The sequence below is a fragment of the Oryctolagus cuniculus genome, chromosome 16 (assembly GCF_964237555.1).
Source record: "Oryctolagus cuniculus chromosome 16, mOryCun1.1, whole genome shotgun sequence".
NCBI classification, from domain to species: domain Eukaryota; kingdom Metazoa; phylum Chordata; class Mammalia; order Lagomorpha; family Leporidae; genus Oryctolagus; species Oryctolagus cuniculus.
The window spans coordinates 66,750,126-66,775,180 of NC_091447.1; the positions used below are offsets into that span (position 1 = coordinate 66,750,126).

Genomic DNA, 25,055 nt, shown 5'->3' on the forward strand with positions numbered 1-25,055 from the left:
CAGAGCTGGGTCAGAGGTGGAGCAGCCAGGACTCCATCTTGCACCCATAAGGGATGCCGGCACCACAGGTGGCGGCTTTACCTGCTACGCCACAACATTTGTCCCAAGATCTCTCTCACTACCTTTCAAATAAATAAATGAAAAAAAAATTAAAGGAAGCAGATACTGACACAGACACACAGAGACACACATGTTCATTGTGGCATTAGAATCAGCAGGAGGTGCAAACAACCCAACTGTCCATCGGGTGATGCACAAACACGCTGTAGCACACAGATCCAAGGGAATAGTACGCAGCCAGGAAAAGGAGTTACAGTGACCAGTTACACAGGGATGAAACACGGAAGCCAGACACCGCACCACTCTACTGATACAGGGTCCGGAGAGAGGGAACGCAGGGCACTGCTGGTTCCCAGAGCCTGGGGCGGCTGAGGGGGGCCTGGGGAGGAGGAGGGCCTGCTGGGTGAGTGAGCTCGCCACTGAGATGTCTGCTTTAGAACGGCTAGTCTCTTTTTTAATTTTGGGGCTGGTGCCACAGCTTAGCAGGTAAACCTCTGCCTGAAGCGCTAGCATCCCAAGTGGGCGCTGGTTCGAGTCCCAGCTGCTCCACTGCTAATGCCCCTGGGAAAGCACTGGGAGACGGCCGAGTGCTCGGGCCCCTGCACCCACGTGGGAGACCCCGATGGAGCTCCTGGCTCCTGATTGGCTCAGCTCTGACCGCCATTTGGGGAGTGAACCAGCGGATGGAAAACTTCTGTGTCTCTCCGTGTCTCTGTAACTCTCCCTCCCAAATAAATAAATCTTTAAAAAAATGTCTCCGCCCTGCATCAGAGCAGCTGGGTTTGAGCCCCCGCTCCGGCCAGTGCAGACGCTGGGGTGCAGCTCAGGTAAGGGGTCCCTGGGGCCTGCGGCTGTGCCTGCAGTGCCTGCAGCCCGCCAGAGGGCGGGGACCACCAGGGCGGCTCCGGCTAAGGCCTGGGAAGGCAGCAGAGGGCGCCAGCACTGGGCTGGGCCTCCCACCGGAGCCTGCGAGGAGTCCCTGAGTCCCTGAGCCCGACCCAGCTCTGCGGTGCGGACCTGTAGGGAGTGAGGAGCACACAGGCCTCTCTGCCTGGATCTGCCTTCCTAAGGGATACATGGAAAACACACAGACACACACACACACACACACACAGAGACACAGACGCACACAGACACGGAGACACAGACACACACAGACATACACACACAGACACGGAGACACACACACAGAGACACAGACGCACACAGACACGGAGACACAGACACACACAGACATACACACACAGACACGGAGACACACACACAGACACACACGCACACAGACATGGAGACACAGACACACACACAGATGCACACCGACACAGAGACACAGACACACACAGAAACACACACGCACACACACACAGATGCAGACATACACACACAGACACACACAGACAGAGACGCACACACAGCAGCTGGGCCCTGCACCCACGTGGAGACCTGGATGGAAACTCCCCACTTCTGACCCAGCCCTGGCCGTGGTGGGCGTTTGAAGAACAAACCAGCAAACTGAAGCCCTCCCCCTCCCCTCCCCCTCCCTCCCTCTCCCCTTCCCCCCCACCCCCTCCCTCTGTCGCTCTCCGCCCTCCCACCCCCTCCCTTCCTCTCCTCCCTCCCTCCCTCCCTCTCCCTTTCAAATAAGGCTGTTTATTTTTTTTTTAACGAAACACTATCACCTCCCCAGTGTTAATGGAGAAGGTAAGCTTGTGAGTCCTGAGTTTCATGGCATTTAATGCCCTCTAGGGAGCCGCCGCCTGCGGTGCCGGCATCTCATGTGGACGCCGCCGGTTCGAGTCCCGGCTGCTCCACTTCCGGTCCAGCTCTCTGCTGTGGCCCGGGAGTGCAGTGGAGGATGCCCAGGTCCTGGGGCCCCGCACCCGCGTGGGAGACCCGGATGGGTCTTTAAACCCGTTAAAAGGGGAGTGGGGCATCACCCCCCCCTGCTCCTCGGCCCTGTGCCCTGTGACGCCCGCAGCCCCAGCCCCAGCCCCCTGCCCGGGTGGCCCCCGGCCCCGCCCCGGGGAGTGACCAGTGGACAGAGCGCTGTCGCTCAGGTCACCCAGGAGAGGTCCCCGGGCCACTCAGGGAGGTGGCCCTCGGGCCGGCCAGGGCAGGTGGACGCGTGACTGACAGGCGATTCTTCCCGCGGGGTCCGCGCCCAGCGCAGAGCTCCCCCCGCAGCCCCAGGCCCCCCCCCCCATTTCGCAGATGGGGAAACTGAGGCTCGACGGACCCGGGCAGGGGGCGGGCTGGACCTGGCTTTGCACCTCAACTTCTCGCCTGACTACAGCACTCGAGACCCAGGAGATGGAGCTGCGGCCCCGGTCCTCCAGGTCCCGACCCCCGTGTGGGCCTTGCTTCGCCCCGCTCCCACGGCTGCCTGACGGCGTGGCTGTGCCATCGGCTCCAACCACATCCGGGGCTACCGAGAAACGGGCCAGCTCCCAGGGCCCCAAGGGAGTGAAATTTGGCCTTCGAGGGCGGGACCCCAAAAACTCGAGGGAAACCGGAAGCTTCTTAGACCAAAGGGTTTCCATCGCGCCGCAGCTGAACCATTTTAAATTCCCGCCCTAAGGGTCGCACGCAGGGCCACGCCCAGACGCTATTTTGGGTTCGCTCCCGCCGGAGAAGATGGCGCCAGGGTCTTGGCGCGCGGTGTCCTCTGGGAAAGACACGGGAGGGGGGCCGTAAAAGGACCCGGCCGCCTCCACTTTAGTTGTCTTAACTTTTGCCTGAGAAAGATTCTCTCTCAGGCCTTCGCCCCACTGCCCCCGAGAGGAACCCTAGAACCGGAGGTCTTTCAGAAAATGGCCGGCGGACGGCTTGCGTTTCCCGGTCCATCAGGCATTCACTCGGGCAGCTCGTCCCCCCCCGGGGATCCTTCCCTCCTGGCTGCCAATGAGCTCCGCCGACTTAGCAAAGGGGGCAGGGCTAGTCCTTAAAGGAGCCGCGACCCATTAGCAGACCAGAGGGTGACCCGAATGATGGCGGCCGGCGCGGTCCTAGCCTTAGCCCTGTGGCTACTACTGCCGCCAGTGGGAGTGGGAGGGGCGGGACCCCCACCGATCCAGGACGGCGAGTTCACGTTCCTACTGCCCGCGGGGAGGAAGCAGTGCTTCTATCAGTCGGCACCGGCCAATGCAAGCCTCGAGACCGAGTACCAGGTAAGAGGGGTCCCCAGCCCTGGGATAGCGGGGCCAGGGACTGGGGGCGTGGCCAAGAGGACTGCAAGGGGTGCATTCCAGGGGAAAGGGGGAGGAGCCTGCGCGTGGGCGTGGGGGCGGGGAGCTGGAGAGGCCCGCCCCGGGGGCGTGGCTACGGCGAGACAGACAGCCGGAGGGGCGGGGTTGGCGCGCAGCCGCGAGGCTGCGATTTCCCGAGTGGGCGTGTCCGGGGTGGGCGGTGCTGCAGAAAGGGGCTTGGCCTCTCGTAAATCAATCAACCGCGTGGGGGCGTGGCCAGAGGAGAGACTCCGCAGCCTGCAGCCGTCCTGTCCCTCGGAGTGGAGGGAAGGTGGGGGCCGCGGACAGCGGGGCCGCTGTGGACGGGGTCGCGGGTGGTGCGCGCGGGTCCGAGCGCGCTGGTCTCGCTCGCTGTTCCTGCGGCAGGCGCCCTTGGCCCGGCGCGGCCCCTCCATTGGCTCTTACCTGCCCCCCGCAGGTGATCGGCGGTGCTGGGCTGGACGTGGATTTCACGCTGGAGAGCCCTCAGGGCGTGCTGTTGGTCAGCGAGGCCCGCAAGGCCGACGGCGTGCACACGTGAGTGCGGTCCTGCCACCTGCGCTGGCTTCGGTTACAGCCCCGCCCCTCCCCCGGCGGCCTCGGGTTACCGGCCGGCCACGAAGGGTCGTGTCTGTGTGCCCAGGGTGGAGCCCACGGAGGCGGGCGACTACCGGCTGTGCTTCGACAACTCGTTCAGCACCATCTCCGAGAAACTCGTGTTCTTCGAGCTGCTCTTCGACAGCTGGCAGGATGACGAGGAGGCCGAGGGCTGGGCCGAGGCCGTGGAGCCGGAGGAGATGCTGGACGTGAAGATGGAGGACATCAAGGTGCGTCCAGGCCGGGGGCGGGGGGCAGCGGTGCACCGGCCGCCCCTGCTCATAACGCGGGCAGGAGCAGCTTGGGCAAAATAACAGTCCCTGTGCAGGGCTGCTTTTTTAAAATATTTTATTTATTTGAAAGGCAGAGTTACAGAGAGGCAGAGGCAGAGAGAGAGAGGTCCCTCCCCAAATGGCTGCAACAGCTGGGGCTGGGCCAGGTGGAAGCCAGGAGCTTCCTCCCGGTCTCCCCCGTGGGTGCAGGGGCCCAAGGCCTTGGGGCCATCTTCCGCTGCTTTCCCAGGCACCTTAGCAGGGAGCTGGATCGGAAGTGGAGCAGCCGGGACTCGAACCAGCGCCCGTACCGGGTACGGGATGCCTGCACAACGCGGGTTCCCCCCATGTAGGTTTTAACGGCTTAGGTAACACGTATCAAAAATAGCTCATACATTTGCATAACTGCGCCATGGTCCTGTGCCCCCTTGTCCATCACAGCCGGAAACACTGGCACCTCTGGCTTAGGTAACCCACCCAGAGCCACACGGCTACCACCGGGCAGAGACGGTAACTGCAGCCACCCAGCCTGGCTTTGTCGTCACGAGGCTAACGTCCGGTTACTTAGGCATTCGATTTCCACAGCCACTGTGAGGTGTACAGAGGAGGAAGGTGCCGCAGGTCCAGAGAGGTTGTTCCCTGGCGCATGGACGCACAGCCTGCGGCAGGGTCCGTGCTTAGCCGGCCGTCCCGGCCTGCCCCAGGCCATTGGGCTGTGCCTCGCCCCCCAGGCCCGTGGCCTGACCCCGCGCCCTCCGTGCCTCGCAGGAGTCCATGGAGACCATGCGGACGCGGCTGGAGCGCAGTATCCAAATGCTGACCCTGCTGCGGGCCTTCGAGGCGCGCGACCGCAACCTGCAGGAGGACAACCTGGGGCGCGTCAACTTCTGGTCGGCGGTCAGCGTGGCCGTGCTGCTGCTGGTGGCCGCGCTGCAGGTCTGCACGCTCAAGCGCTTCTTCCAGGACAAGCGCCCCGTGCCCACGTAGCCCTGAGCCGGGAACGGGCTTGTGTGCATGCGCCGCGGGGGTCCCTCCCCCCCAACCACAGTCGGGGCCTGGGGCTGGCCTGGCAGGACGGACCGCGGCTGGCTTGCCGGCCTGGGCCCCCCGGAAAGGGCCGCTGCTCCTGGACCGTGCGTTCTGGCCTTGGCCTCATTCGTGGTGGCGCTGGGACCGTGGCGGCCGCCCTCGGATCTCTGGCCCCTCGCTGTCCGCTGTGCCTTAGTCCACGTCTTCCAGCCCGCATCGGCGCTGCCCAGGAAGCCGGCCTGCCCTCACCCCCTTTGCCGGCTGGGGTGGGGACCCCGCGCCCGCCTTTCTCCCCGAGGCTGGGGAGGACTGGAAGGAGACACGCCCGCAGAGTCGCTGTCAGAGGGTCACTTTATTCCACAGGAAGGGGGTGGGCGGAGCCAGCGCACTGGGCCTTGCACGCCCACCCCACTGCCCTCGTCCTGCGGGGGCCCCAGTCGGGGCTGAGGGGCAGCTCGGCCGGAGCCCACACAGGAGCCTCCCGCGCGCGCGGGCCCGGGCAGCAGAGTCAATAAATTATGGTCAGAAAACGCCAGAGCCTGGTGACGGGCTCGGCGACACGGGCCGGGACAGGCCTGCCCCTGGGAGGCAGCCGGGCTCCCACGACGCTCAGAAGAAAGGGCGGGCGGGAGCCGATGGAGGTGGTCGCCTGGGCACAAGAAAAAACCAGAGAGCAGAGTTGAACGGCGCTGGCCACCTGGCTGCGGCGCGTGCCCGCGCTCTGGCCCCACCCCTTGATGGGGGGCCGGGTGGCCCTCCTGGAAGGAGCCACCCTGCCCAGAGCAGAGCGCCCAGCGAGTGAGAGGCGGGCGTCCCCGCAGCCGGAGCGCACACACGAGGCCCACACAGCCGCCAGAATGTTCTTCCCTTTATTAAGTTTATTCATAGGTACAGACTGCAGGCACTTTCAGTGGCCACCCCAGGCCGGCGGGGCTGACCCCCCACAGCCTCCCTGACCCCCAGGGTCCCGAGCCTCAGGCACCCTGGGGACCCGGGGGGAGCAGGGGGCCGGTGCGCGCTGAGGTTCCGGCCCGGCAAAGGCACCGCTGGCGGCCGAGGCGGGGCAGGCGCTTAAGGAGGCCCTGGAAGGAGTGGGCGGCGCCGGCCGGAGGCGGACATATGCTGGGACGGCCGGGGGCCCCCCTTCTCAATGGCGCCCTGCGGCCCCTGTCCCCAAAGTGCAACCGCCCCGGGGCCCGAACAGCCCGGGAGGGGGCGGAGTTCAGGAGGAGGCAGGGGCTGGCTTAGGGGCGCAGGGGGGCCCAGGCCATTGGAGCTCCTGAACCCCGAAAACGCGCCCCCCACAGCCTAGTCGAGCAGGGACGGCTCGGCCGGGCGGATAATGGTGGGCCGGTTGGGCGCCGCGGGGGGTCTTCTGCTGCAAAGAGAATAAAGACAGACGGGGAGGGGAGGGGGCGGCGTGAGGCATGGCAGGGACGGGACCCCGCCCCCCCGCTCCGGGTGCCCGGCTGCACCCCCCGCCGACCCCTGTGCTGTGTGTGACGCGGGTGCGTTCCCTGGGGAGCCTGCGCGATGGGGGGCTGGGGCTGGGGGCTGCGGGCCTCACCTGGGCACGCCGGGGGGGATCCCGGGGGGGATCCGCGCTGGCCGAGATGGGATCTGAGGCGGGGCCGAGAAGGGGTCGTTGTTGGCGAAGACGCTCTGGGGGCCGGGCCGGGACGGGATGGGGGGCGCGGAGAAGGCGGCTGCCGCCCCCACGGGCACGGGAATCAGGGGCGGCCCCGGCGTGGGGCCCCTCACGGCGGGGGGCCGGCCTGGCGGGTGCACGCTGGACACGGGCCGGCGCTGTGGGGTGGGGCTGCGGGCGAGAAGGCGGACAGGCCGTGAGCTGGGGGCTCCTCCCTCCGCCCCGCCCCGCCCCGCCCCGCCCCCAGCCGCCGGGCCGCACCTGTGACTGCTGGCAGTCTGCAGCCAGGTGTCGTCGACGGGCGGGGGCACGGGCGTGGACACGGTGCTGGTGCTGATGTCCCCGATGATGTTGAGGGCCTCCTTCAGCGCGTGGTACATGCGCAGCATGTCGTCGCGCCGCTGCGCCTGGTCGGCCGACTCCTCCATCAGGCTGCCCTGGTCGGCCGCCGAGTACAGGTAGGCCAGCAGCTCGTGGTGGATGAAGGCCTTGGTCTGCGGGGCGGGGGCGGGGTCAGGCCGCGGGGGCAGGGCCAGGCCGCTGGAGGGGCGGGGCCAGGCTGCTGGAGGTGGGCCGGGCCAGGGTGTAGGGGCGGGGCCAGGCCGCGGGGCGGGGCCAGGCGAGCCCCTCTGTCTTACAGTGTGTCCTAGGGGCACCAAGTTTCAAGTTTCCGGACTATGGAATGAAAGGCATGAGTTTATTTTGGCAAAAAGCCTTTTGAAATCCCCACCGTTTTCCTGTTCCAAAATGAACTCAGACCTTTAATTCGGTCTTTCCGTGCACTTTTTGGTGCGTATTTTATTTTCATCTTCGTGACAGGCAGAGTGACAGAGACAGAAGAGAGAGGTCTTCCATCCCCGCCTCTCTCCCCAAATAGAGGGCCAGGCCAGGCCAGGCCAGGCCAGAGCCAGGACCAGGAGCCGGGTCAGAAGTGGGGCGGCCGGGGCTCGAACCGATCCCGTGGGGGATGCAGGTGGCACAGGCAGAGGCTTCGCCCGCTCCGCGGCCGCCTTACACATGTGCACAGCCCCTTTCTTACACTGATGGTGTCCCTGTGAATCCCTGCCTCGGGTGAACACATCTTCTCAAACAATGCACTGGCAGGTGGGGACTGCCTGCAGGACGCCCGTGTGTAAGCACGCGCCTCCCTCTGCAGGGCCCGCGTGCGTGCGTGCGTGCGTGCGTGTGTGGGTGAGAAGCGCTGGGGAGAACGAGGCGAGGCCCCTGTGTGCACTGCCGCTGCACAGTCGCAGAGGGGCCTCAGGGTGCCGTGGATAAACGTGGCTTATTTGGGTGCCAAAATAAATAACTCTTTCCAAACAGGGTCTTCAAAAGGCTCGAGGGGCATGCGCGTTAAGGGAGCGGTGCGCCTGCTCAGCCCTCACCAGGAGCAGCCCCGGTGCTCGGGGTCCCTGGGGACAGCCGGGAAGGGGGGGCTTCAGCTGCCCAACCTAAGGGCAGGGGCGGACACGGGCTCAGCCTGGGTGGAAAACCCCACTTCTAGGTATAGCTGCCACCTGCAGTGCCAGCATCCCATATGGGCGCCGGTTCGAGTCCCGGCTGCTCCACTTCCCATCGAGCTCTCTGCTGTGGCCTGAGATAGCATTGGAGGATGGCCCAGGTCCTTGGGCCCCTGCATCCTCGTGGGAGACCCGGAGGAAGCTCCTGGCTTTGGGTTGGCCTAGCTCCAGCCATTGCAGCCATCTGGGGCATGAACCAGCGGATGGAGGGTCTCTCTCTCTCTCTCTCTCTTTCTTTCTTTCTCTCTCTCTCTGCCTCTCAGTAACTCTGCCTTTCAAATCAATCAGTCAGTCTCGGGGGAGGTTCCTTGACCTGTCTGGGCTCGACTTTCTGGCTGTGGCCTGGGCCGCTCTTCTCTCTCTCTTTGGCTCTCTGTCTCTCTGATTGATTTATTTGAAAGGCAGAGTTACAATCTCGGGGAGGTTCCTTGACCTGTCCGGGCTCGACTTCCTGGCTGGCCTGGCCGCTGAGGCCGCTGGCCGGGGCACTCACGCTGTTGATCATGAGGTGCATGATGGTCTTTGGCATGAGGTCGCGGATGGACTTGTTGATGATGGCCACGTACGAGTCCACCAGGTTGCGGATGGTCTCCACCTGCCGCTCCAGCTGCGGGTCCATGGAGAAGGTGTTCTCCTGGGCCCCGTCCTCGTTCTCCGCCTGCAGGTGGGGGAGCGGCAGTGAGGGCCGAGCGCCCCGGGCCAGACCCTCCCGGCTCCTGGGAACGCCAACAGGTTCATTTGGGGACGTGGCCTCAAGGACAGGGAGACAGCATCCCCTTCTGTGTGCATCCCGGGCTTGCCTTCAGTTCTAGAACGTTCTGCGCCGCCGCCCCTGAGCGGGCCCCGTACCTGGTCCTTCTCGGGGTAGACGCCGGCGCGCAGGAACGAGGCCTTCCAGCTGTCCACGTCCTCCTGGGAGTCACAGGCCAGCTCGATCTGCCGCAGGTCCTTGTAGACGTTCCTGGGGCGGCAAGGAGGCGCGTGACCGCGAGGGCTGGGCTCTGGGCTCTGCTGGTCTGGGCTCACATCCAAGCTGGGGCCGGCGCTGGCGCACGGCTGGTTAAGCCGCTGCCTGCCATGCCAGCATCTCACATGGGCGCAGGCTCAAGAAGTGGCTGCTCGACTTCCGATCCAGCGCCCTGCTAGTGCACTTGGGAAGGCAGTAGAAGATGGCCCGAGTGCTTGGCCCTGCACCCCCGTGGGAGACCCGGATGGAGCTCCTGGCCATTGTGGCCATGGCGGAGTAAACCAGCGGCTGGGAGCTCTCTCCCCTTGCCCCGTCACTCTGCCTTTCAAATAAATCCATCACTCTCAAAAACAAAACAGCTGGGTCCTGTGAATGGGCCTGCACCTGCTCCTGTTCCTGCTACGCTGTCAAGGGCCAGGCCCAAGTTCAAGAGTCGAATTTGTGGCTTTCCGCTCATGCTGGCCCAGCCGACGCCTCTCCTTCCCTGGGATCCACCTGCCCCCCCGCCCGTGTGCCTCGGTGGGGGCCAAGGTCATTGCCAAGCCTCCCGAGGTGGGCACATGCCCCACAACACCCTGGCCCAGCGGGGAGCTGCCACTGAGGTGTTTTTCAGGAAGCCCAGAGCAGCGCTGTCCACCCGAACTTATGATGGAGGGAGTGAGCTTTTTGTCTCACTTCAGTGGCACGGCCCACGGGGGCGAGGGATGGGCCCGGCCTCTGGACAGGTTTTGCACAGCTGTGGGTTGGTGACAGGGGGAAAGGGAAGAAAATTAACAAGTACAGAGAAAGAGGAAGGCAACTTTGTAACTGAAGCTGTGTCCTGGAAGACTGTGCACCCCCCAGTACTCAGCCAATGGGGACCTGGGGGGGGGGCTGCGTGCCTGCTCATCAGTACTCAGCCAATGGGGACCTAGGGGCGGGGCCTTCGTGCCTGCTCTCATCAGTACTCAGCCAGTGGGGACCAGGGGCGGGGCCTGCGTGCCTGCTCATCAGACACCTGATCTCCCGGCTCGGGCACTGCCCAGAGCAGACAGGTGGGGGCATTCCCGCACACAAGCAGATGGCTACTTTGTTTCTGGGTTTCCTGAACTCCTGAATGACACATCAGGTCATGGCCTGTCCTGCTGAGGGGGGCACCGGGCTCAGGGCGGAGGGGTCAGCTGTCGGGAATGCTGGGACCAGCCGTGCACTGTGGCCACTCACACGGACCCAGCGGCCTCTGCTGACCGCTGAGCTCTGTGGCCCGTAGGCCTTGGTTCCTGATGAGGGCCCCGCCCGCTCGCCTGACCTCCAGACTGAATGCTGTGGAGGCAGTGACTCCTCCCGGGCCCCACCCCTGCCCAGATGCCCACAGCCTCCTCCCCCCAACCCCTGTGACCTCTCCCCCACGCATGGCCCCAAACCTGCTGCCGACTGCCCAATGACCCTGCCTCATTTTTCCCATCTCTGCCGATGGCGGCTACAGGCCCAAATCCCCAAGGTCACTGTCCATGTCTCCTTTCTCTCTGGCACCCAGAATCCATCCTGTCTTCCCCACGTCCTCGGACCAGCCCAGTTTCCACTGCCCTGTGATCCCCGCCACAGCCATCAGAGGGCGCCGGTGAGCATCCGAGCCAGGCCCTGTCCCTGCTCTGCCCAGAACCCTCGGTGGCTCCCCAGGCCCTGGCGGTCTCCCTGCACCCCCGTCTCAGCGCAGAGAGGCGTCAGCGGCACCTGCAGTGTCTTCCTGCTCCTCGCCGACTCCCTCTGTAGAACGCGAGAGCCCGGGGCGGGCCGCGGGCCTCACCTCTGCTCCGTGTTGAAGATGGCGAACACGTGCTTGTTGGACATGAAGCCCTTCTCCACGTCGCGGATTTTGAGGTTGTCCAGAGGCAGCATGTACTTCTTCTCCTTTTCCTGAGGATGCAAGCGAGGAGTCACCCGGGGCCCTGACGTGACCCCAGGGCGTCCTGTGCCGCCGCCAGCACAGCCACGCACCTGCTCCAGGGCCTCTGCCTGGGACGCTGCCCCACATCCGGGCACAGGGGACCTTCCTGGACTCCTCCCCACGCACCGCTCACAGAACCCCACCCACCACGGACCTTGTCTTATGCACGGACAGGTGTCCCCCACCTGGACTGGAGGGCGGGGGCTCCCATCCCTGTTTCAACCCTGGCAACCCTCACACAGGGAGTTCTCACATTCTAAGCTGTCACTCGACGGAGGGGACGGACAGCGACCTAGGCTGTTTCCACGACAAGCATCATGCACCCATTTCACGGTGGGGTAGACTGAGGCACAGAGGGGGACAGGGCTGTGGCTTCGTGGGTGACCCCAGAGCTGGAAAAAGCCCCATTCAGGAAGGGCCACCCACGTGCCAGGCCTGGAAGCCCCCACTGCTGAGGCGGGCAACCCCTCCAGTGCCACGGCCACTGCTCCTTGGAGCAGTTACATGGAGAGGGCGGGAGACCACACGTAACCCGCAGCCGCAGCCGCAGCCGCCCCCAGTGCCCAGTGCCAGGCTCTGCCCGCATCAGCTCAGAGAGGCAGGTGGGTGCTGGCCAGGAGTCTCGGGCAGGCTGGGCCCCAGGCTCAGAGAGGGACGCTGGCTGCCCAGGGCCACACAGCAGGTGGCCAGGCCCGTCTGACACAAAGCCAAGTTCTCTGTCCACGCCGCACCCCCAGGGCCTTTCTCCACCACGTGGGCTTCCAGACTCGTCACGTGCCTCCCCCCTGCTGCTGCAAGGGCCCAGAAAGAAATCCAACACAGCCGCAGTGGGGTGGGGGGCGCCCGGCGGGGGCTCCTTGGCAGGTGGGTGCTGGCTCGAGGCTCGGGCATCTGTATGGGGCGTGGGGCAGGCTGGGCCCAGCTCCGTGACCTCAGGAGCCCTGCCTGGCGGTGGTCAAAGTCGGCTTTCCCTCTCTCTGCCTCCCGGGTCTTCAGTCAGAGGTGGGAGGTGCAGGCTGGGGGCGGGACAGGGTAGAGCGGCCATGGCAGTACAGGCACTCTTGCCCCCATGCAGGCTGGGGGCCAAGGGGTGGGTGGTGGCTCAGAAAGCACCAGGGGTCCCAGGCAAGGCCCGGGGATGCAGGGCCTGGGTCTCCCCAGCCTCTCAGGGAACAGCTTGTGGGGGCTTTGGCAGTGGCCAGGGCGGGGGCCTGTGCAGGCGCGTTTGTCCCTTGCCTGGAAGTTTCCAGAAGGGCCTCTGCGGCCCCCACCCTCGCGTGTCAAGAGGCAGGAAGCTTCCAGCCGGCCAGGCCAAGTCACTGAGTCACGGGCCATCGGGCCCAGCGCGAGACGCCACATCTGGAACTGTTTAGAGCCAGATCCTGCCCGGGACCAGGGCGGCTGCCTTGCTCAAGCCGACAGCACACACCACGCACACGCGAGCACGCGTGCACACGCGCAGAGGCATGCGTGCGCCCCTGCTCCCCGCCCCGGGGCCCCCAAAGACAGCTGCTCGGGTGCACAGAGGCCACCGACCCAAACCCTCCGTCCCGCCCCCGCCCCTCCCCCCGCCGTAGGATTTCCTGAAAACCCACAGCTCTCTCCAGATGCGCAGCGGCCCCAGCCCTGCCACGTCACAAGGAACCGAGGAGCGGCCGCACGGCGCGCGCACATGGCTGCAGCGCAGCGGGGGCCCCGCGGCCTGGGGCCCCGAGACAGCCGGCCCCGCCCGCCCAGTGTTCAGACTACCTGTTCAGGGGACTCCAGATGTGTACAGTAGTCTGCACATTGGTTAGGCTGGGCCCGGGCCAGCGGCACGACGGACGGCCCCCACCCCCGCCCCAGGTGAGTGTCACCTGCCACCAGCCTGCTTCCCGCTGCGGAGGGGACGAGACAGAAGGTCTGGAGCAGAGGAGGGGCGTGCGGGGTGGGGGGGGCTTGGGGAGAGCTGGGGGGTCCCGGGCCAAGCCCCTTCCCCACGGCAGGGAGCGTCCTTTGTTTGCTGAGAGCTCGCCACCCCCAGGCTGCTGCAGCGAGGTGGCAGGGGGCCCCGTGGGGGGGTCGCTCACTCGTGCGCCTGCCCCCCCGCCAGCTTTGTGTCGGGCACACACAGGCTGGGCCCTGCCGGGTGGTCACTTGTGCGCCTGCCCCCCCTCCCCCGCTTTGTGTGTGGGGCACACACAGGCCGCTTCCACAAGGCTGCTGGTTCTCATTCCCCGGGCGCCCGCCCCTCGGGCCCATACTCCCCCTGCCGCCGGTCTGGGGCCCTGAGGGAGGGCGGGGGCTCCCGCTTTGGCTCTCTGGATGCAGGGAGACTGAAGGGGCCCCTGCGCAGGTGAAATCCAAGGGGCCCTGAACCCCGGGCTTCTGAGGCCACCACACGGGGCACCGCCGGGCTGGGGTGGCCCAGGAGCCCAGCCCCCACTGCCCCGGGGAGCTCGGAAGACCCCCACAGCCCTGAGAGCAGCCCCCGCGCACCCGGCAGCTGCTGCGTCCAAGGCAGGCGCGTTCCCGACGGTGGGGGCAGGATGGGGGTGGGGGAAGGACCAAGGGTCACCCCGACCCCCCAGCCCGGCTATTTTGAGGAACCACTCTGATTCAGACTAGTGGGTTCCTCAAGGGGCTTGGGGCAGGGACAAGGCTGTGCCTGGTCTCGGTTCTAGAATGTTCCATGGGGACTCCAGACATGCACAGAGCACCTCAGACGGGGCCCCGCAGGTGGGGCTGGGGTTCCAGAAACTTCCTAGAGATGAGTGCAGCCCCACATGGGGGGGATTCCACATTTCACCCCAAACCTTACTGTGCTGGGGCTGGGCGGAGCACAGTGACTGATACGCAAGGGTGGGGCGTCCCTCGGGTCCACAGGCGGCACACCCGCACGCAGAGCCCTCCCTGGCTGTGACACAGGACAAGCCACTGCTCAGATCCTCGTTCCCTCACCTGACACACGGGGTGAGGACAGCCTCCCCCGGGGCATGAAGACTTCCGGAGAGGGGGCGGCCTTCCCAGAGCTGGGGCTGCTGGGAGGCCCCAGTGCCGGGCACAGCCAGAGCACCCCCAAACCATCTGGAGCAGGACAGCTGGGGGAGAACCTGACACGGCAAGTGACGCCACCGCCAGGGAGGCTGCATCCATCCCAGAATGCTGGGTTCAAGGCCCAGTCAGTCCACATTTCCGATCCAGCCCCCTGCTAATGCGCCTGGGAGGCGGCAGGTGGTGGCCCAACAGCTTGGGCCCCTGCACCCACATGGGAGACCCGGATGGAGCCCCTGGCTCCTGGCTTTGGCCTGGCCCAGCCCCGGCGGCTGTGGGCATTTGGGGAGTGAACCAGCAGATGGAAGATGTCTCTCTCTCTTTCTCTGTCCCCACCCCTCCTTCAAAGAAATACATTTGTAATAAACTACAAGGAGGCGAGCTGGGGGGAGGGGGTGCTTCGGGGGAAGCAGAGCCGCCTGGCCTTGCCCCTTAGGGTGCTGGGCCGTGGCAGGGGCTGTGCCATCGGGGGGGGGGGACCAGGGGAACTGCACCGCCCCTGTACTGGACAAGCAGGAAAGCCGCTGTGTGGCGAGGGCTCAAGGCCCGGGAAGGAGCTGGCCCTGGGCGCACAGCGAGATCTCCGGCAAAACCACTGTCGCCCTGAGCCCAACAGGGGGCGGCCGGGAGACTCAACGGAAGCCATCACCAGGGCAGCCACGCCGGCCTTCTGGGAGCTGGGGCGCACGCCGGCCACCAGGTTGCGAGACACGAGCAAGACACACCCATCCTGCCGGGAGCGCCTTCTCCGGGGCCTCTGTTCCAGACCCAAACCAGCAGCCGGGCTCACCGAGCCGAGGCCGGCTGAGAGCGGCACAGTGGCCCCAGTGTCACCCACGCTCCACTTCCAGGCCATTACAAAGACTGGGCAAGAACTGGGCTGGGCCCTGCGGCATGGCGCGGCGGGTTAAGGGGCTACCCGTAACACTGGCACCCTACACCTTAGCGCCGGCTTGAGTCCCGGCTGCTCCACTTCTGATCCAGCTCCCTGCTGTGGCCTGGGGAGGCAGCAGAAGATGGCCCACGTGCTTGGATCCCTGCACCCACGTGGGACACCCGGATGGAGCTCCTGGCTCCTGGCTTCAGCCTTGCTCAGAAATGGCCGTTGCAGCCATTTGGGGAGTGAACCAGCAGATGGAAGACCTTCTATCCCTGTCTCTCTAACTCTGCCTTTCAAATAAAGAGAATAAATCTTTTTTAAACTTAAAAGAGATGGTCCCATCAGGCGGGGAGGCTGGGCTGGTGCTGAGGAGGAGGGGCGGGGGCACTGCTCAGGCCCCGCCCACGGGCTACTGCAGCAGCCTACCCTGCGGGGCCCAGTCACTGTCACCCACCAGGACGCACACAGGTGGAATGTTCTAGAGGTTCCACACAGAAGGCAGGCACCACTCCACCCCACTTCACAGATAGGAAAACTGAGGCCCGAGAGGTTAAGGGCCTGGCTGCTTCCGTAGGGGACAGAACCCAGGACCCTGCAGCTTGGCCACAAACCTGAGGCCCCGTCCTTTGGCTGTGGCCCCCTCACTGCTGACCCTCCCACCCTGGCGCTCTGTCTCTCCGGGAGCCATCACGCCCGACCCCAGGGACCAGGAGGGACCCGGAGCCAGGCTCAGTGCAAGATGCTGGCTCCTGGTGGCAGCCCTCCTGTCCCGGCCCTTGAACCTGAGGCACAGTGGTGCCCAGAGGCCCTGGCAAATGCAAGAAGGGTGCCACGGAGAGGGGGCAGGTGCCACTCACCTCCTCGTCCTTGTACCAGGACAGCGACTCCGCCGTGAGCACGAACCAGTACTCCTTGGAGCCGCCCTTCATCAGGCTGATGTTGTTGATGGTCAGCCAGCCTCTGCGGATGACCTGGGGGGAGGCCGTGGGTCAGCAGGGCCGGCGCCGCGCCGCGCCCGCCCCCCAGCACGGCGTGCAGCGCCCTCGCTCCACAGCAGGCGCCAAGCCAGGGACCACCAGTGGCAGAGACACCTCGAGCCCGAAGCCAAGAAGCCCAACTCTGCCTACCCCGAGCCCTTGCCGCTGGAAACCGAGGCAGGGTGCCAGGGCGCGAGGGCCTGGACTGGTGGGGGACCAGGAATGTGAGATTATCATTGGGGGGGGTGTCAAACGTTGCCCGCTGGGCGTCGGGGCCAGGACTCGAACCTTGGCTTGTGTTGGGGGCCAGGGATGCCCTCAGCGCCAGACCCTCGGGCCCCTGCAAGGCGCTTCTCCCGGCCCACCCTGCTCAGGACCCGCCAGGGCTGGCACATAGGGCCCCACGCGGGCCCCACGCCCAGCATCAGCCTTCTGCTCTGGCAACACCCCAGGAGTCTGCGCTGGGGACCCCGCAGCCCTGGGACCCCTGCCCAGGGCCTCACCTGACGCTCACACACACCCCGCAGGCCAGAGGCTGCCCCCCTCCACCTGGACTGGGCTCCCCCGGGGGGCGGCGGGAAGCACACGGAGCCTGGGGCAGGGCCGCCTAGAGCCGAGGCAGCGACAGACAGGGCCAAGCAGTGGCGGGTGGGCTGCGCGTGGCCACAGACAGCTGGGGAGGGCCAGCGTGGGCCCCCAGGGCAGAGAGCGGTCGGGGCCGCTAGGGGTGGGTCTGGCTACAGTGCGCCTGAGGACTGAGGTGCCAGATGCCACCTGGTGACCCCAAGGCCAAGGGCATGGACTTCTCTGTCCCGGCTCTCGGGACTCCTGCAGCCAGCTGGGAGGCCGGCTCTTCCCAGTGCGTGCATGAAGGCGCTCTGTGGCCATCTCCCTGCCCAGGGACAGGAGGAGGAAGCCCCTGACTGTGGCCATACCACCAGCCAGTATCTGCAGGGCTACGAGGGCCACATTTGCTCTGCCAGTCAGTCAGGAGCCAAGGCAGGGAGCGTGAAGCGGGGAGGCGTGGCCTGCCCCGAGTCTGCCCAGACCTGGGCACATAGCAAATGCTCACTGGACCCTGGTGTAGGCACTGAGTGACAACAAGGGAAGGGCGACCCAGGGGACAGGCTGTCGGGGCTGTCCCCGAGGCAAGTCCTCTGCCGTCCCAGGCCCCGCTGGTTCCCAAGGGCACAGGCACACCCCAGCACCCCTCAGAGGCCAGCCCACGTACCGCCACCTGGGATGGGGGCCACCCAGGGACCCACATACCCGAGCCACGAGAGCACGTGCCCCCAGGCGCCCTGCCCAGGCCACCCAGAAAGCTATCTGTGCAGGACCCCCCACCGAAGGCTGAGACAAGAGCCCAGGCCGGGAAGCTGCAAGCCGAGAGCGGCCGCCACAGGTGCCAGGCAGACACAAGGGGGGTGGATCCTCCCCCAACTGCCCGACAGTGCCCAGGGGTCCACTCCCAAGGGACCGACATCGCAGGACTTAGGGGTGGCGAAGGCAACAGAGGAGGCAGGCAGCAGCGCTCCCCCACGTGGTCCAGGGCGCACAGTGACAGGCGGGCAGGGGCGGCAGGCCAGAAGCGGCACAGCTGGGGTGGAAGGCGGGCTGGGCTGGCCTCGTCCCCACGCAAGGGTCCCGGCCAGAGCCGGGCACACTGGGGTGGAAACTACGGCTGGAGACAGAGGCCAAGGCCACGCTCACAGCAGAGCTGGGCTCCGTGTTCTGGGCCGAGGAGAAAGCACTGAACGCCTTGCGGGTGGAGACGCAGGTGCGTGGCCTGGTCTGTCTGGGGCAGGAAGCCGTTCAAGTTCAAAACAGGCCGGGTTTGGACGGGAGTGGAGAGGGCAGGAACGGCGGACCCGAGGCCTATTTGTTCCTCCCGCACCGCCCCTGACCGGGCCAGGCTTGCTCCCGGGCCCTAACTGCCTCTTTCAGGCCGCAGGCACAGCTCAGGCTACTGAAGTTCCCATGCTGACCAGAAGGTGGCGCTGTGGCCCACCCGGGCCTAGGTGGCCGGCAGCCGGGAACCAGCCACAGCTGGGGCAGAGGCCGGCTGTCTGGAGGTGAGCACCTTGAAATGGGCTGCACCAGGCCTCACACCCACCCGTGCCCACACTGAGCCCAGCCGGCTCCACACGAGGGGAGAAGGCGTTTCCTACGGCAGGGATGGCAAATACGGGTCTCCTTGGGGGTCCACGCCAATTGACTGGTTGGGGGCTGCCTGTGGCACTGCCAAGAGAACTCTGGGTGTGGCAGACAAGTGTACTGGGATCGACTGGTGATGTCTGTCATGGACAATGGATAGGGAAGCGGGGGCGAATAGAACAGGCTCATCAACGGTCCTGACTGCCATGGAGGCAGCTGGACAGAGCAGCATTCAGGAAAGAGCCCCCAGTCTGTGGGTCATGTCTGCTGTGGGAACAGGCAGGGACACTACTGGGGGAATACTGTGACTGTTTAGTCACGTGGGCCACAGGACTGGGGCTGTGGCTTATCAGTGAAGAATGCCAGCACTAACGAGCAGTACCTGCCACGGGCATGTGATGGGAAAGGCAGCTGGATCGATTAGCCATGTCTGACATGGGCATGTGATGGGAAAGGGTGCTAGATCGATTAGCCATGTCTGCCACGGGCATGTGATGGGAAAGGGTGCTAGATTGATTAGCCATGTCTGCCACGGGCATGTGATGGGAAAGAGTGCTGGATCAATTAGCCATGTCTGCCATGGGCAGAAGAGCCAAAGATTTCTGCATGTGGAAAAAGCATGCTGTCACCAGGGAGTGACATCAGCAAGGGCAAAAGCTTCCCACAGCCAGAGGCCTGGTATTTGCCATCCCTGACCCATAGGACACTACATGGGCCTGCCAGGAGGCCGCTAGGGGGCAGGCCTGGGGCTGGGGTGGTCAGTTAGTGTCTGCGTGCGGGCAACGGACAGGGAGTGAGCCACGGTGCAGGGCTCCCGGGTTAGTGTGGATTTTAGTGCTCTGGTGTCGTTATTCTGGGGGGAAGGGGTGTTAGGGTCTCCGTCGCTACGAGGCTCTATGACATTGGCTACCACGCTAAGAGGTACTTACCAAGATCTCCCCCTTTGAAAATGCAAGGTTAGGGTTGTGGGTCAATCAGGGAGGAGCGGGCGGAGGAAAGGAGACGGAGGGGACATGAGGGATGGAGGAAAAAGCAAGAGAAGCACAAAAATGGGGAAGAGGAGAGCAGGAGGGGGAGCAGAAGGAAAAAAAATTACATGCTATTAATTAAACTCATGGTGTTAATATTTAATTCATTATCATTTCCCGAAACAAACAAAAGGAACATACATATTACCTAGGGCAAGCGCAAAAAAACAAACCAAAAAAACCAAACCAAAAACCAAAAAAACCAAAACTGAAACTACAAAAGGGGTCATGCAGGGGTTATGTCCTTCCCCCAGCTCGGTCAACAGCACAGCCCCGCCCCGCCCCACCCCGAGCAGGACAGGGGGGGATATTGGCAGCAATTTGGCAAACAGGATGTGTCCTGGTAAAAACCGGTCGATCCACACCAAGACACCAGATTCTGGCGTTCATAGAGCTGTTCACAGGTCCAGGCCTCCAGCTGGGGCAGGACAAACCCTGTTCCTGGGCCTCCAGGCTCTGGGGGCTGGGGGGGTTGGGGGCACCTCCCCCCCAACAATGTGGCTTCCACGGGCGCCACCTACAGGCCGCCCAGTCTGCGGGGCTGCTAGGACCTCAGGGGATTCGAACCCTGGCCTCAGACGTCAGGCAGGGCCTTCTGGGTGGGGGATACGTGTCCCCAGACCCTGCCAACACGCCAGCGTTCTCCGACCACTTGGGGCTGGGAGTGGGTGGCCGGCTGCTGGGGTGCCCACCTCTGGCAGAGCAGGCCCAGGGCTCAGTCGCCCCTCAGCCCCCTCCCGCATGCCCTCCCCCCCGGCAGCGGCAGGTGTGGGGGGTGGGCTACCTGGTTGGGGATGGCTCGCTTCTTGTTCAGCTGTGTGCTCCTCTGCTGGGCACTGAAACCAAAGCAGAGAGAGAGGGCTCATGTGGGGGAGACGCGGAGACGGCGGGGCGGCGAGAGGCCCTGGCCAGGCCCGGCCGGGGTGGGGGGGCAATGCCCCCTGCATGCAAAGAGCTGCCCGAGGCACAGCGGTCCCAGGCCCTGGTCCCAGCAGCCCGGGGTGCTTCCGGAAGCCAGTCAGGGGCCCGTGATGATGCCACAGCCCCGGAGCTGTCTGCTCGCGTGTGCATCCCACAGCCTGGCCGGCGCGCACATGGACAAGGGCCACGGGGCGTCCAGCGGGCCCCTGCCAGCTCCCTGTGGGTTTCCCGTAGGTTTGTTTTGTTTTTCAGCCCTGACAATCACAAGCAATGCCTCCTCCTGCGGCTTATCCGGCCAACTTCCTTGTCTCGTCTATGGCTCTGGCTGGGACTTTGGATGTCGCCTCTCAGTCTTCCTTCCCTGTCTCCCACCCCTGGCTGCCTTGACCTCCAGGGGACGGGGAGGGTCTCGCCCTCCCATGGCCCTGCGCCCGCCCGCCGTCCCTGCCCCCGGCTCCCTGGGAGTCTGTCCCCAGCCTGCGGCCGACTCGCTCACGGTCCTTCTCCCGGGGCCTCTGACCAGTGCTCTGTCCCCCCCACAGCCAGGCGGCCCCAGTCACACAGCAGGGAAAGGCACACAGCAGGCAATACCCACCCGGTGACCAGCTGCTCAGTATAGTAACAGCTGGGGGAAGTGGGGAGGCCCAGGAATCCAGAGCAAAGAGTGGAGTGGTGAGAGGAAAAACAGGAGAGATGGTGAGAAGGAACTGTGGACGACGTGTGAGAGGAGAGAAGTCAGGGAGCACACGCCGCCGCAGGGCAGCGCTGAGCCCGCGCGGCCGCCAGGGGGCGCCCAGGGGCTGAGGACCACGGGTGGGGCGGGGCCCCGCACAGCTCACTTCTCGGCCACGCGCTCCACCCAGCCGGCCTCCTCCAGGCAGGGCCCTGGGCTGCATCCTGCCGCCTGGCGCGCAAGCCTGACCCTGGCCCTGGGCCTCCCCTCGAGGGGGACCTGGGGCGTGTTTGCTCCCTGACCCATCGCGCTCCCTGGCTCGGGAAGGCAGCCCTGCGGCGTCCGTCGGGCACTGGCTCCACCTCGGGCCAGGATCCCTTCACCGGCTGCCGGAGCGATCCGAGGGCGGGGGCGGGCACCTATACGACCACGCCCTGCCGGCTCCGGGCCCACGACGAGGGGCCAGGGCAGGACCCGCTTCTAAAGCTGGAGTGGACGGCTAGAGGCCGGAGAGACCCCTCCAGAGATTTGATGGGGAAAGGGTCAAGTTTGGGGGACGCTGGACATGGGCCCAGGAAAGACCCTGAGGCCGCAGGGACCACGAGACAGGGGCCGCTCTCAGCTCTCGAAGGCCTCCAGGTCGTGTTGAATGGCCCTGGGACTCCTGACCTCTCCCGCCTCGCCGGGGCCTGGCTCTAAGGACAGGAACAGCTCGCCCCACCAGCCACCGTCCCCAGAAGCACATACTTGGCAAATCCAATGAAGTCCTCGTGGTTCGTGTTGATGTAGGACTGCTCGATGTCGATGAGGAGGAGAATCTAGGGGGACAGGGGTCACTGAGTATGGAGGCGGTCAGAGCGCTTCCCACGCCCACCAGCAGGGGGAGCCCGGAAACCACGCGGCTCCCGGGGCAGGACCCCAGAGCACAGCCCCCAGCCTCAACCACACACACACGCCAGGGTCGACCTGCAGGGCAGAGGGGGTCATGGCTACTTCCAGAGGTCAAGGCCTCACAAGCGAGTACACCAGGCAGAGGCTCCGCCTCCTGGGCTGGGTGGAATGGAGGAATGCATTGGGTGACAGCATAGGAAGTGTTGCATTAGAACTGCAATGCAACCGAGACCTGGTAACTGTTTCAGCAAACAGACACGTTTACCCTGACAATGTACACACAGATCAAAAGGTGTATACACCCTGTGGTGGTGCTGTCCCATAGTGGGCTAAGCCTCTCCCTGCGGTGCCAGCATAGGCACCAGTTCATGTCCCCGCTGCTCCTCTTCCCATCCAGCTCTCTGCTGTGGCCTGGGAAAGCAGCGGAGGATGGCTCACGTCCTTGGGCCCCTGCACCTGCGTGGGAGACCCGTAAGAAGCTCCTGGCTCCTGGCTTTGGATCGGTGCAGCTCCGGCCGTTGTGGCCATCTGGGGAGTGAACCAGTGGATAGAAGACCTCTCTCTCACTGCCTTGGCCTCTCTATAACTCTGCCTTTCAAATAAAATGGTAAATCTATTTTTAAGAAATGTACACACACTGCACACACGTATTGAAACATCAACTATACAGGCACAGTTTTATACTTCAACGAAAAAGAGAAATTGAAGAATCCATGGTCCATGACAGCTTCCATTTTTATTTATTGATTTTTAATTTCAAAGGCAGAGAGACAGAGATTGTCCATCTGTTGGTTTACTCCCCAAATGCCTGCCACAGCCAGGGCAGGGCCAGGCCCCCAGGACCCAGTTCGGGTCTCCCATGTGGGTGACGGGACCGCTCCCTTGAGCCTCACTGCTGGCTCCAGTCCGTTGTAGCAGGAAGCTGGAGTCAGGGCAGGTCTGGTTATCGGACCCGGATACCCAGACAGGGCACGTGAGTGTCTCATCCACTAGGCCCAACGCCAGCCCTCCCGTAAACTCGGAACCATCCCACACGGCGTGTGTGTCAAGCCATGATTTCTTGTATACCATTTTATTTTTCAAAGATTTCTTCTTTTTTATTTATTTGAAAGTCAGTTACAGAGAGAAGGAAGGAGAGAAAGAAGGAGATCTTTCATCTGCTGGTTCACTCCCCAGATGGCCCTAACGGCTGCAGCTGGGCCAGGCCAGAGCCAGGCGCCAGGAGCCCCCATCCGGGTCTCCCATGTGGGTGCAGGGACCCAGCACTTGCACCATCCTCTGCTGCTTTCCCAGGCGCATGAGCAGAGAGCTGGTTTGTAAGTGGAGCAGCTGGGATTCGAACCGACACCCGCAGCGTCGCAGCTGGAGGCTTTACTGGCTCCATGACAATGCCGGCCCCTATCTTATTTTTCTAAGATTTGTCTTATTTGAAAGGCACGGTGACAGGGAGAGAGAGGGAGAGGTCTTCCATATGCTAAATGGCTGCAGGAGCACGGAGCTCCATCCGGGTCTCTCACGTAGGCGCAGCGGCCCAAGGACCTGGGCCACCTTCCGGTGCCTTCCCCGGTGCGTTAGCAGGGAGCTGGATCAGAAGTGGAGCAGCCGGGACTTGAACCAGTGTTCCAATACAGGATGCCGGTGGGGAAGAGGCGGCTTACCCAGCGCTCTGCGCCACAGCGCCTGCCCCAAGGGCACTGACTTGAAAGCACCCACCACAGGGGCTTGAGAACGGCCGTGGGTAACAAGGTAGCCGCTGATTCCGAGCAAGGGGCACACAGAGCTCCGGGCTATTTTTGCTACTTCCTCTCTGATGCGGAAACTATTTCCAAATCAAAGGACAAGAAAAACTGCGAAGCTAGCTGGGCCGAGCGAGAAGTCAAACAGAACACCCTTGCACGTGTGCTCACAGGGGCACACACACACACACACACGTGCACACACACATGTACACGGACACACACGCACGCGCACATGGGTACACATCTACATGCACACAGATACACACAGCGTGCATGCCCACACTTACACAGCTACACACAGATGCACACATATGAGCACAGGGGTACACACCTACATGCACACATATACACACACACATGTGTACAGGGGTTAACACACGTGCACACAGGCCTTAAGGCCCAGGCCCCCACATGGCCCAGGCTCCTCCTTGCCCTTTGCTGCCCAGGGAGATGCTGAACTGTGGGAACCCCGGTCCAGGCGGCTGGGGAGAGGCTCCCTCCCTGGCTGTACGCCAACCCCGCCCTCCAGCCGAGCCTGCGAGTCCTCAGGCAGAAAGTGGGGCCACGCCTAGGGCCCCGCGGGGTCCTTGGGAGATGCGGGCGGCTCCGTCCATCTGTGAGGGCCGGCCATGTCACTGACTTCAAGGACTAATGAGTGGCCCCTCCCCATGGCTGTGGTCTGCGCAGGGACCTTTAAGAGGCGGGGCCTGGGGGAGGGCCTGCGGATGCCGGGGGTTCTGCCACAGGAGTGTGGATGGTAAGAGAGCAAGCCTGGGGCCTCTGATGTGGCACAGCGGGGGAGGCCCCTGCCTGCAACACTGGCATCCCACAGAGGTGCCAGTTCAAGTCCTGGCTGCTCCACTTCCGATCAAGATCCCTGTTAACACTGCTAACGCCCCTGGGACAGCATGGGAGGACGGCCCAGGTGCTTGGCCCCTTGATGCAGGGGAGAGACCGGGATGAAGCCCCTGGCTCCTGGCTTCAGCCTGGGCAATCTGTGGCTGTTGTGGCCTTTTGGGGAATGAACCAGCGGATGGAAGAAAAATTAATAATTAATAAGGTAAATTCCTGGGCCCCGGCCTCTGCCTGGCCACAGCCTTTCCCTCCCGTTCATTCATCCTTGAGAGCGTCACCTGAGGCGGGACGCAGGGGGCCACCTGACCTTGCGGTTTCAGACTCTAAATCCATGAGCTAGCCGGCGCCGCGGCTCACTAGGCTAATCCTCCGCCTAGCGGCGCCGGCACACCAGGTTCTAGTCCCGGTCGGGGCGCCGGATTCTGTCCCGGTTCCCCTCTTCCAGGCCAGCCCTCTGCTGTGGCCAGGGAGTGCAGTGGAGGATGGCCCAGGTGCTTGGGCCCTGCACCCCATGGGAGACCAGGAGAAGCACCTGGCTCCTGGCTCCTGCCATCGGATCAGCGCGGTGCGCCGGCCGCAGCGCACCGGCCGCGGCGGCCATTGGAGGGTGAACCAACGGCAAAGGAAGACCTTTCTCTCTGTCTCTCTCTCTCACTGTCC

At 64.4% G+C, this 25,055-nt stretch overlaps 2 protein-coding genes, 1 long non-coding RNA gene and 1 other non-coding gene across 13 annotated transcripts in view; 3 read left to right on the forward strand and 1 right to left on the reverse strand.

The window, feature by feature from the left end:
- The first annotated feature begins 2,991 nt into the window (after window positions 1-2,991).
- On the forward strand, window positions 2,992-5,713 carry TMED1 (transmembrane p24 trafficking protein 1). The gene is made up of 4 exons (XM_002723274.5): window positions 2,992-3,227; window positions 3,724-3,821; window positions 3,928-4,111; window positions 4,922-5,713. Exons 1-4 carry the CDS (start codon window positions 3,045-3,047, stop codon window positions 5,138-5,140), a joined length of 684 nt encoding a protein of 227 aa, XP_002723320.1. The 5' UTR covers window positions 2,992-3,044; the 3' UTR covers window positions 5,141-5,713.
- DNM2 (dynamin 2) overlaps window positions 5,516-25,055 on the reverse strand; it is a 67,699-nt gene continuing 48,159 nt past the window's right edge. For 2 of the 10 annotated variants that reach the window (XM_051838113.2, XM_051838112.2), the window contains exons 12-21: window positions 21,658-21,728; window positions 20,101-20,152; window positions 19,218-19,229; window positions 16,015-16,128; window positions 11,104-11,213; window positions 9,200-9,311; window positions 8,844-9,008; window positions 7,092-7,324; window positions 6,750-7,001; window positions 6,036-6,557 (exon numbers count right to left, since the gene is read on the reverse strand). In XM_051838113.2, coding sequence (XP_051694073.1) covers window positions 6,491-6,557; window positions 6,750-7,001; window positions 7,092-7,324; window positions 8,844-9,008; window positions 9,200-9,311; window positions 11,104-11,213; window positions 16,015-16,128; window positions 19,218-19,229; window positions 20,101-20,152; window positions 21,658-21,728 — 1,188 coding nt within the window. In that variant the 3' untranslated portion in view covers window positions 6,036-6,490. Of the gene's footprint in view, window positions 5,832-6,035; window positions 6,561-6,749; window positions 7,002-7,091; window positions 7,325-8,843; window positions 9,009-9,199; window positions 9,312-11,103; window positions 11,214-16,014; window positions 16,129-19,217; window positions 19,230-20,100; window positions 20,153-21,657; window positions 21,729-25,055 lie in introns of those variants that run through there. The other 8 variants (XM_051838110.2, XM_051838109.2, XM_051838120.2 and 5 more) reach the window with 5 other exon arrangements.
- Window positions 12,854-15,486, forward strand: LOC138845713 (uncharacterized). The gene is made up of 2 exons (XR_011382902.1): window positions 12,854-13,089; window positions 14,894-15,486. It is a non-coding gene; the product is annotated as an uncharacterized lncRNA (long non-coding RNA).
- Window positions 12,977-13,039, forward strand: MIR199A-1 (microRNA mir-199a-1). Its single transcript, NR_162574.1, has one exon. It is a non-coding gene; the product is annotated as a microRNA mir-199a-1 (primary transcript).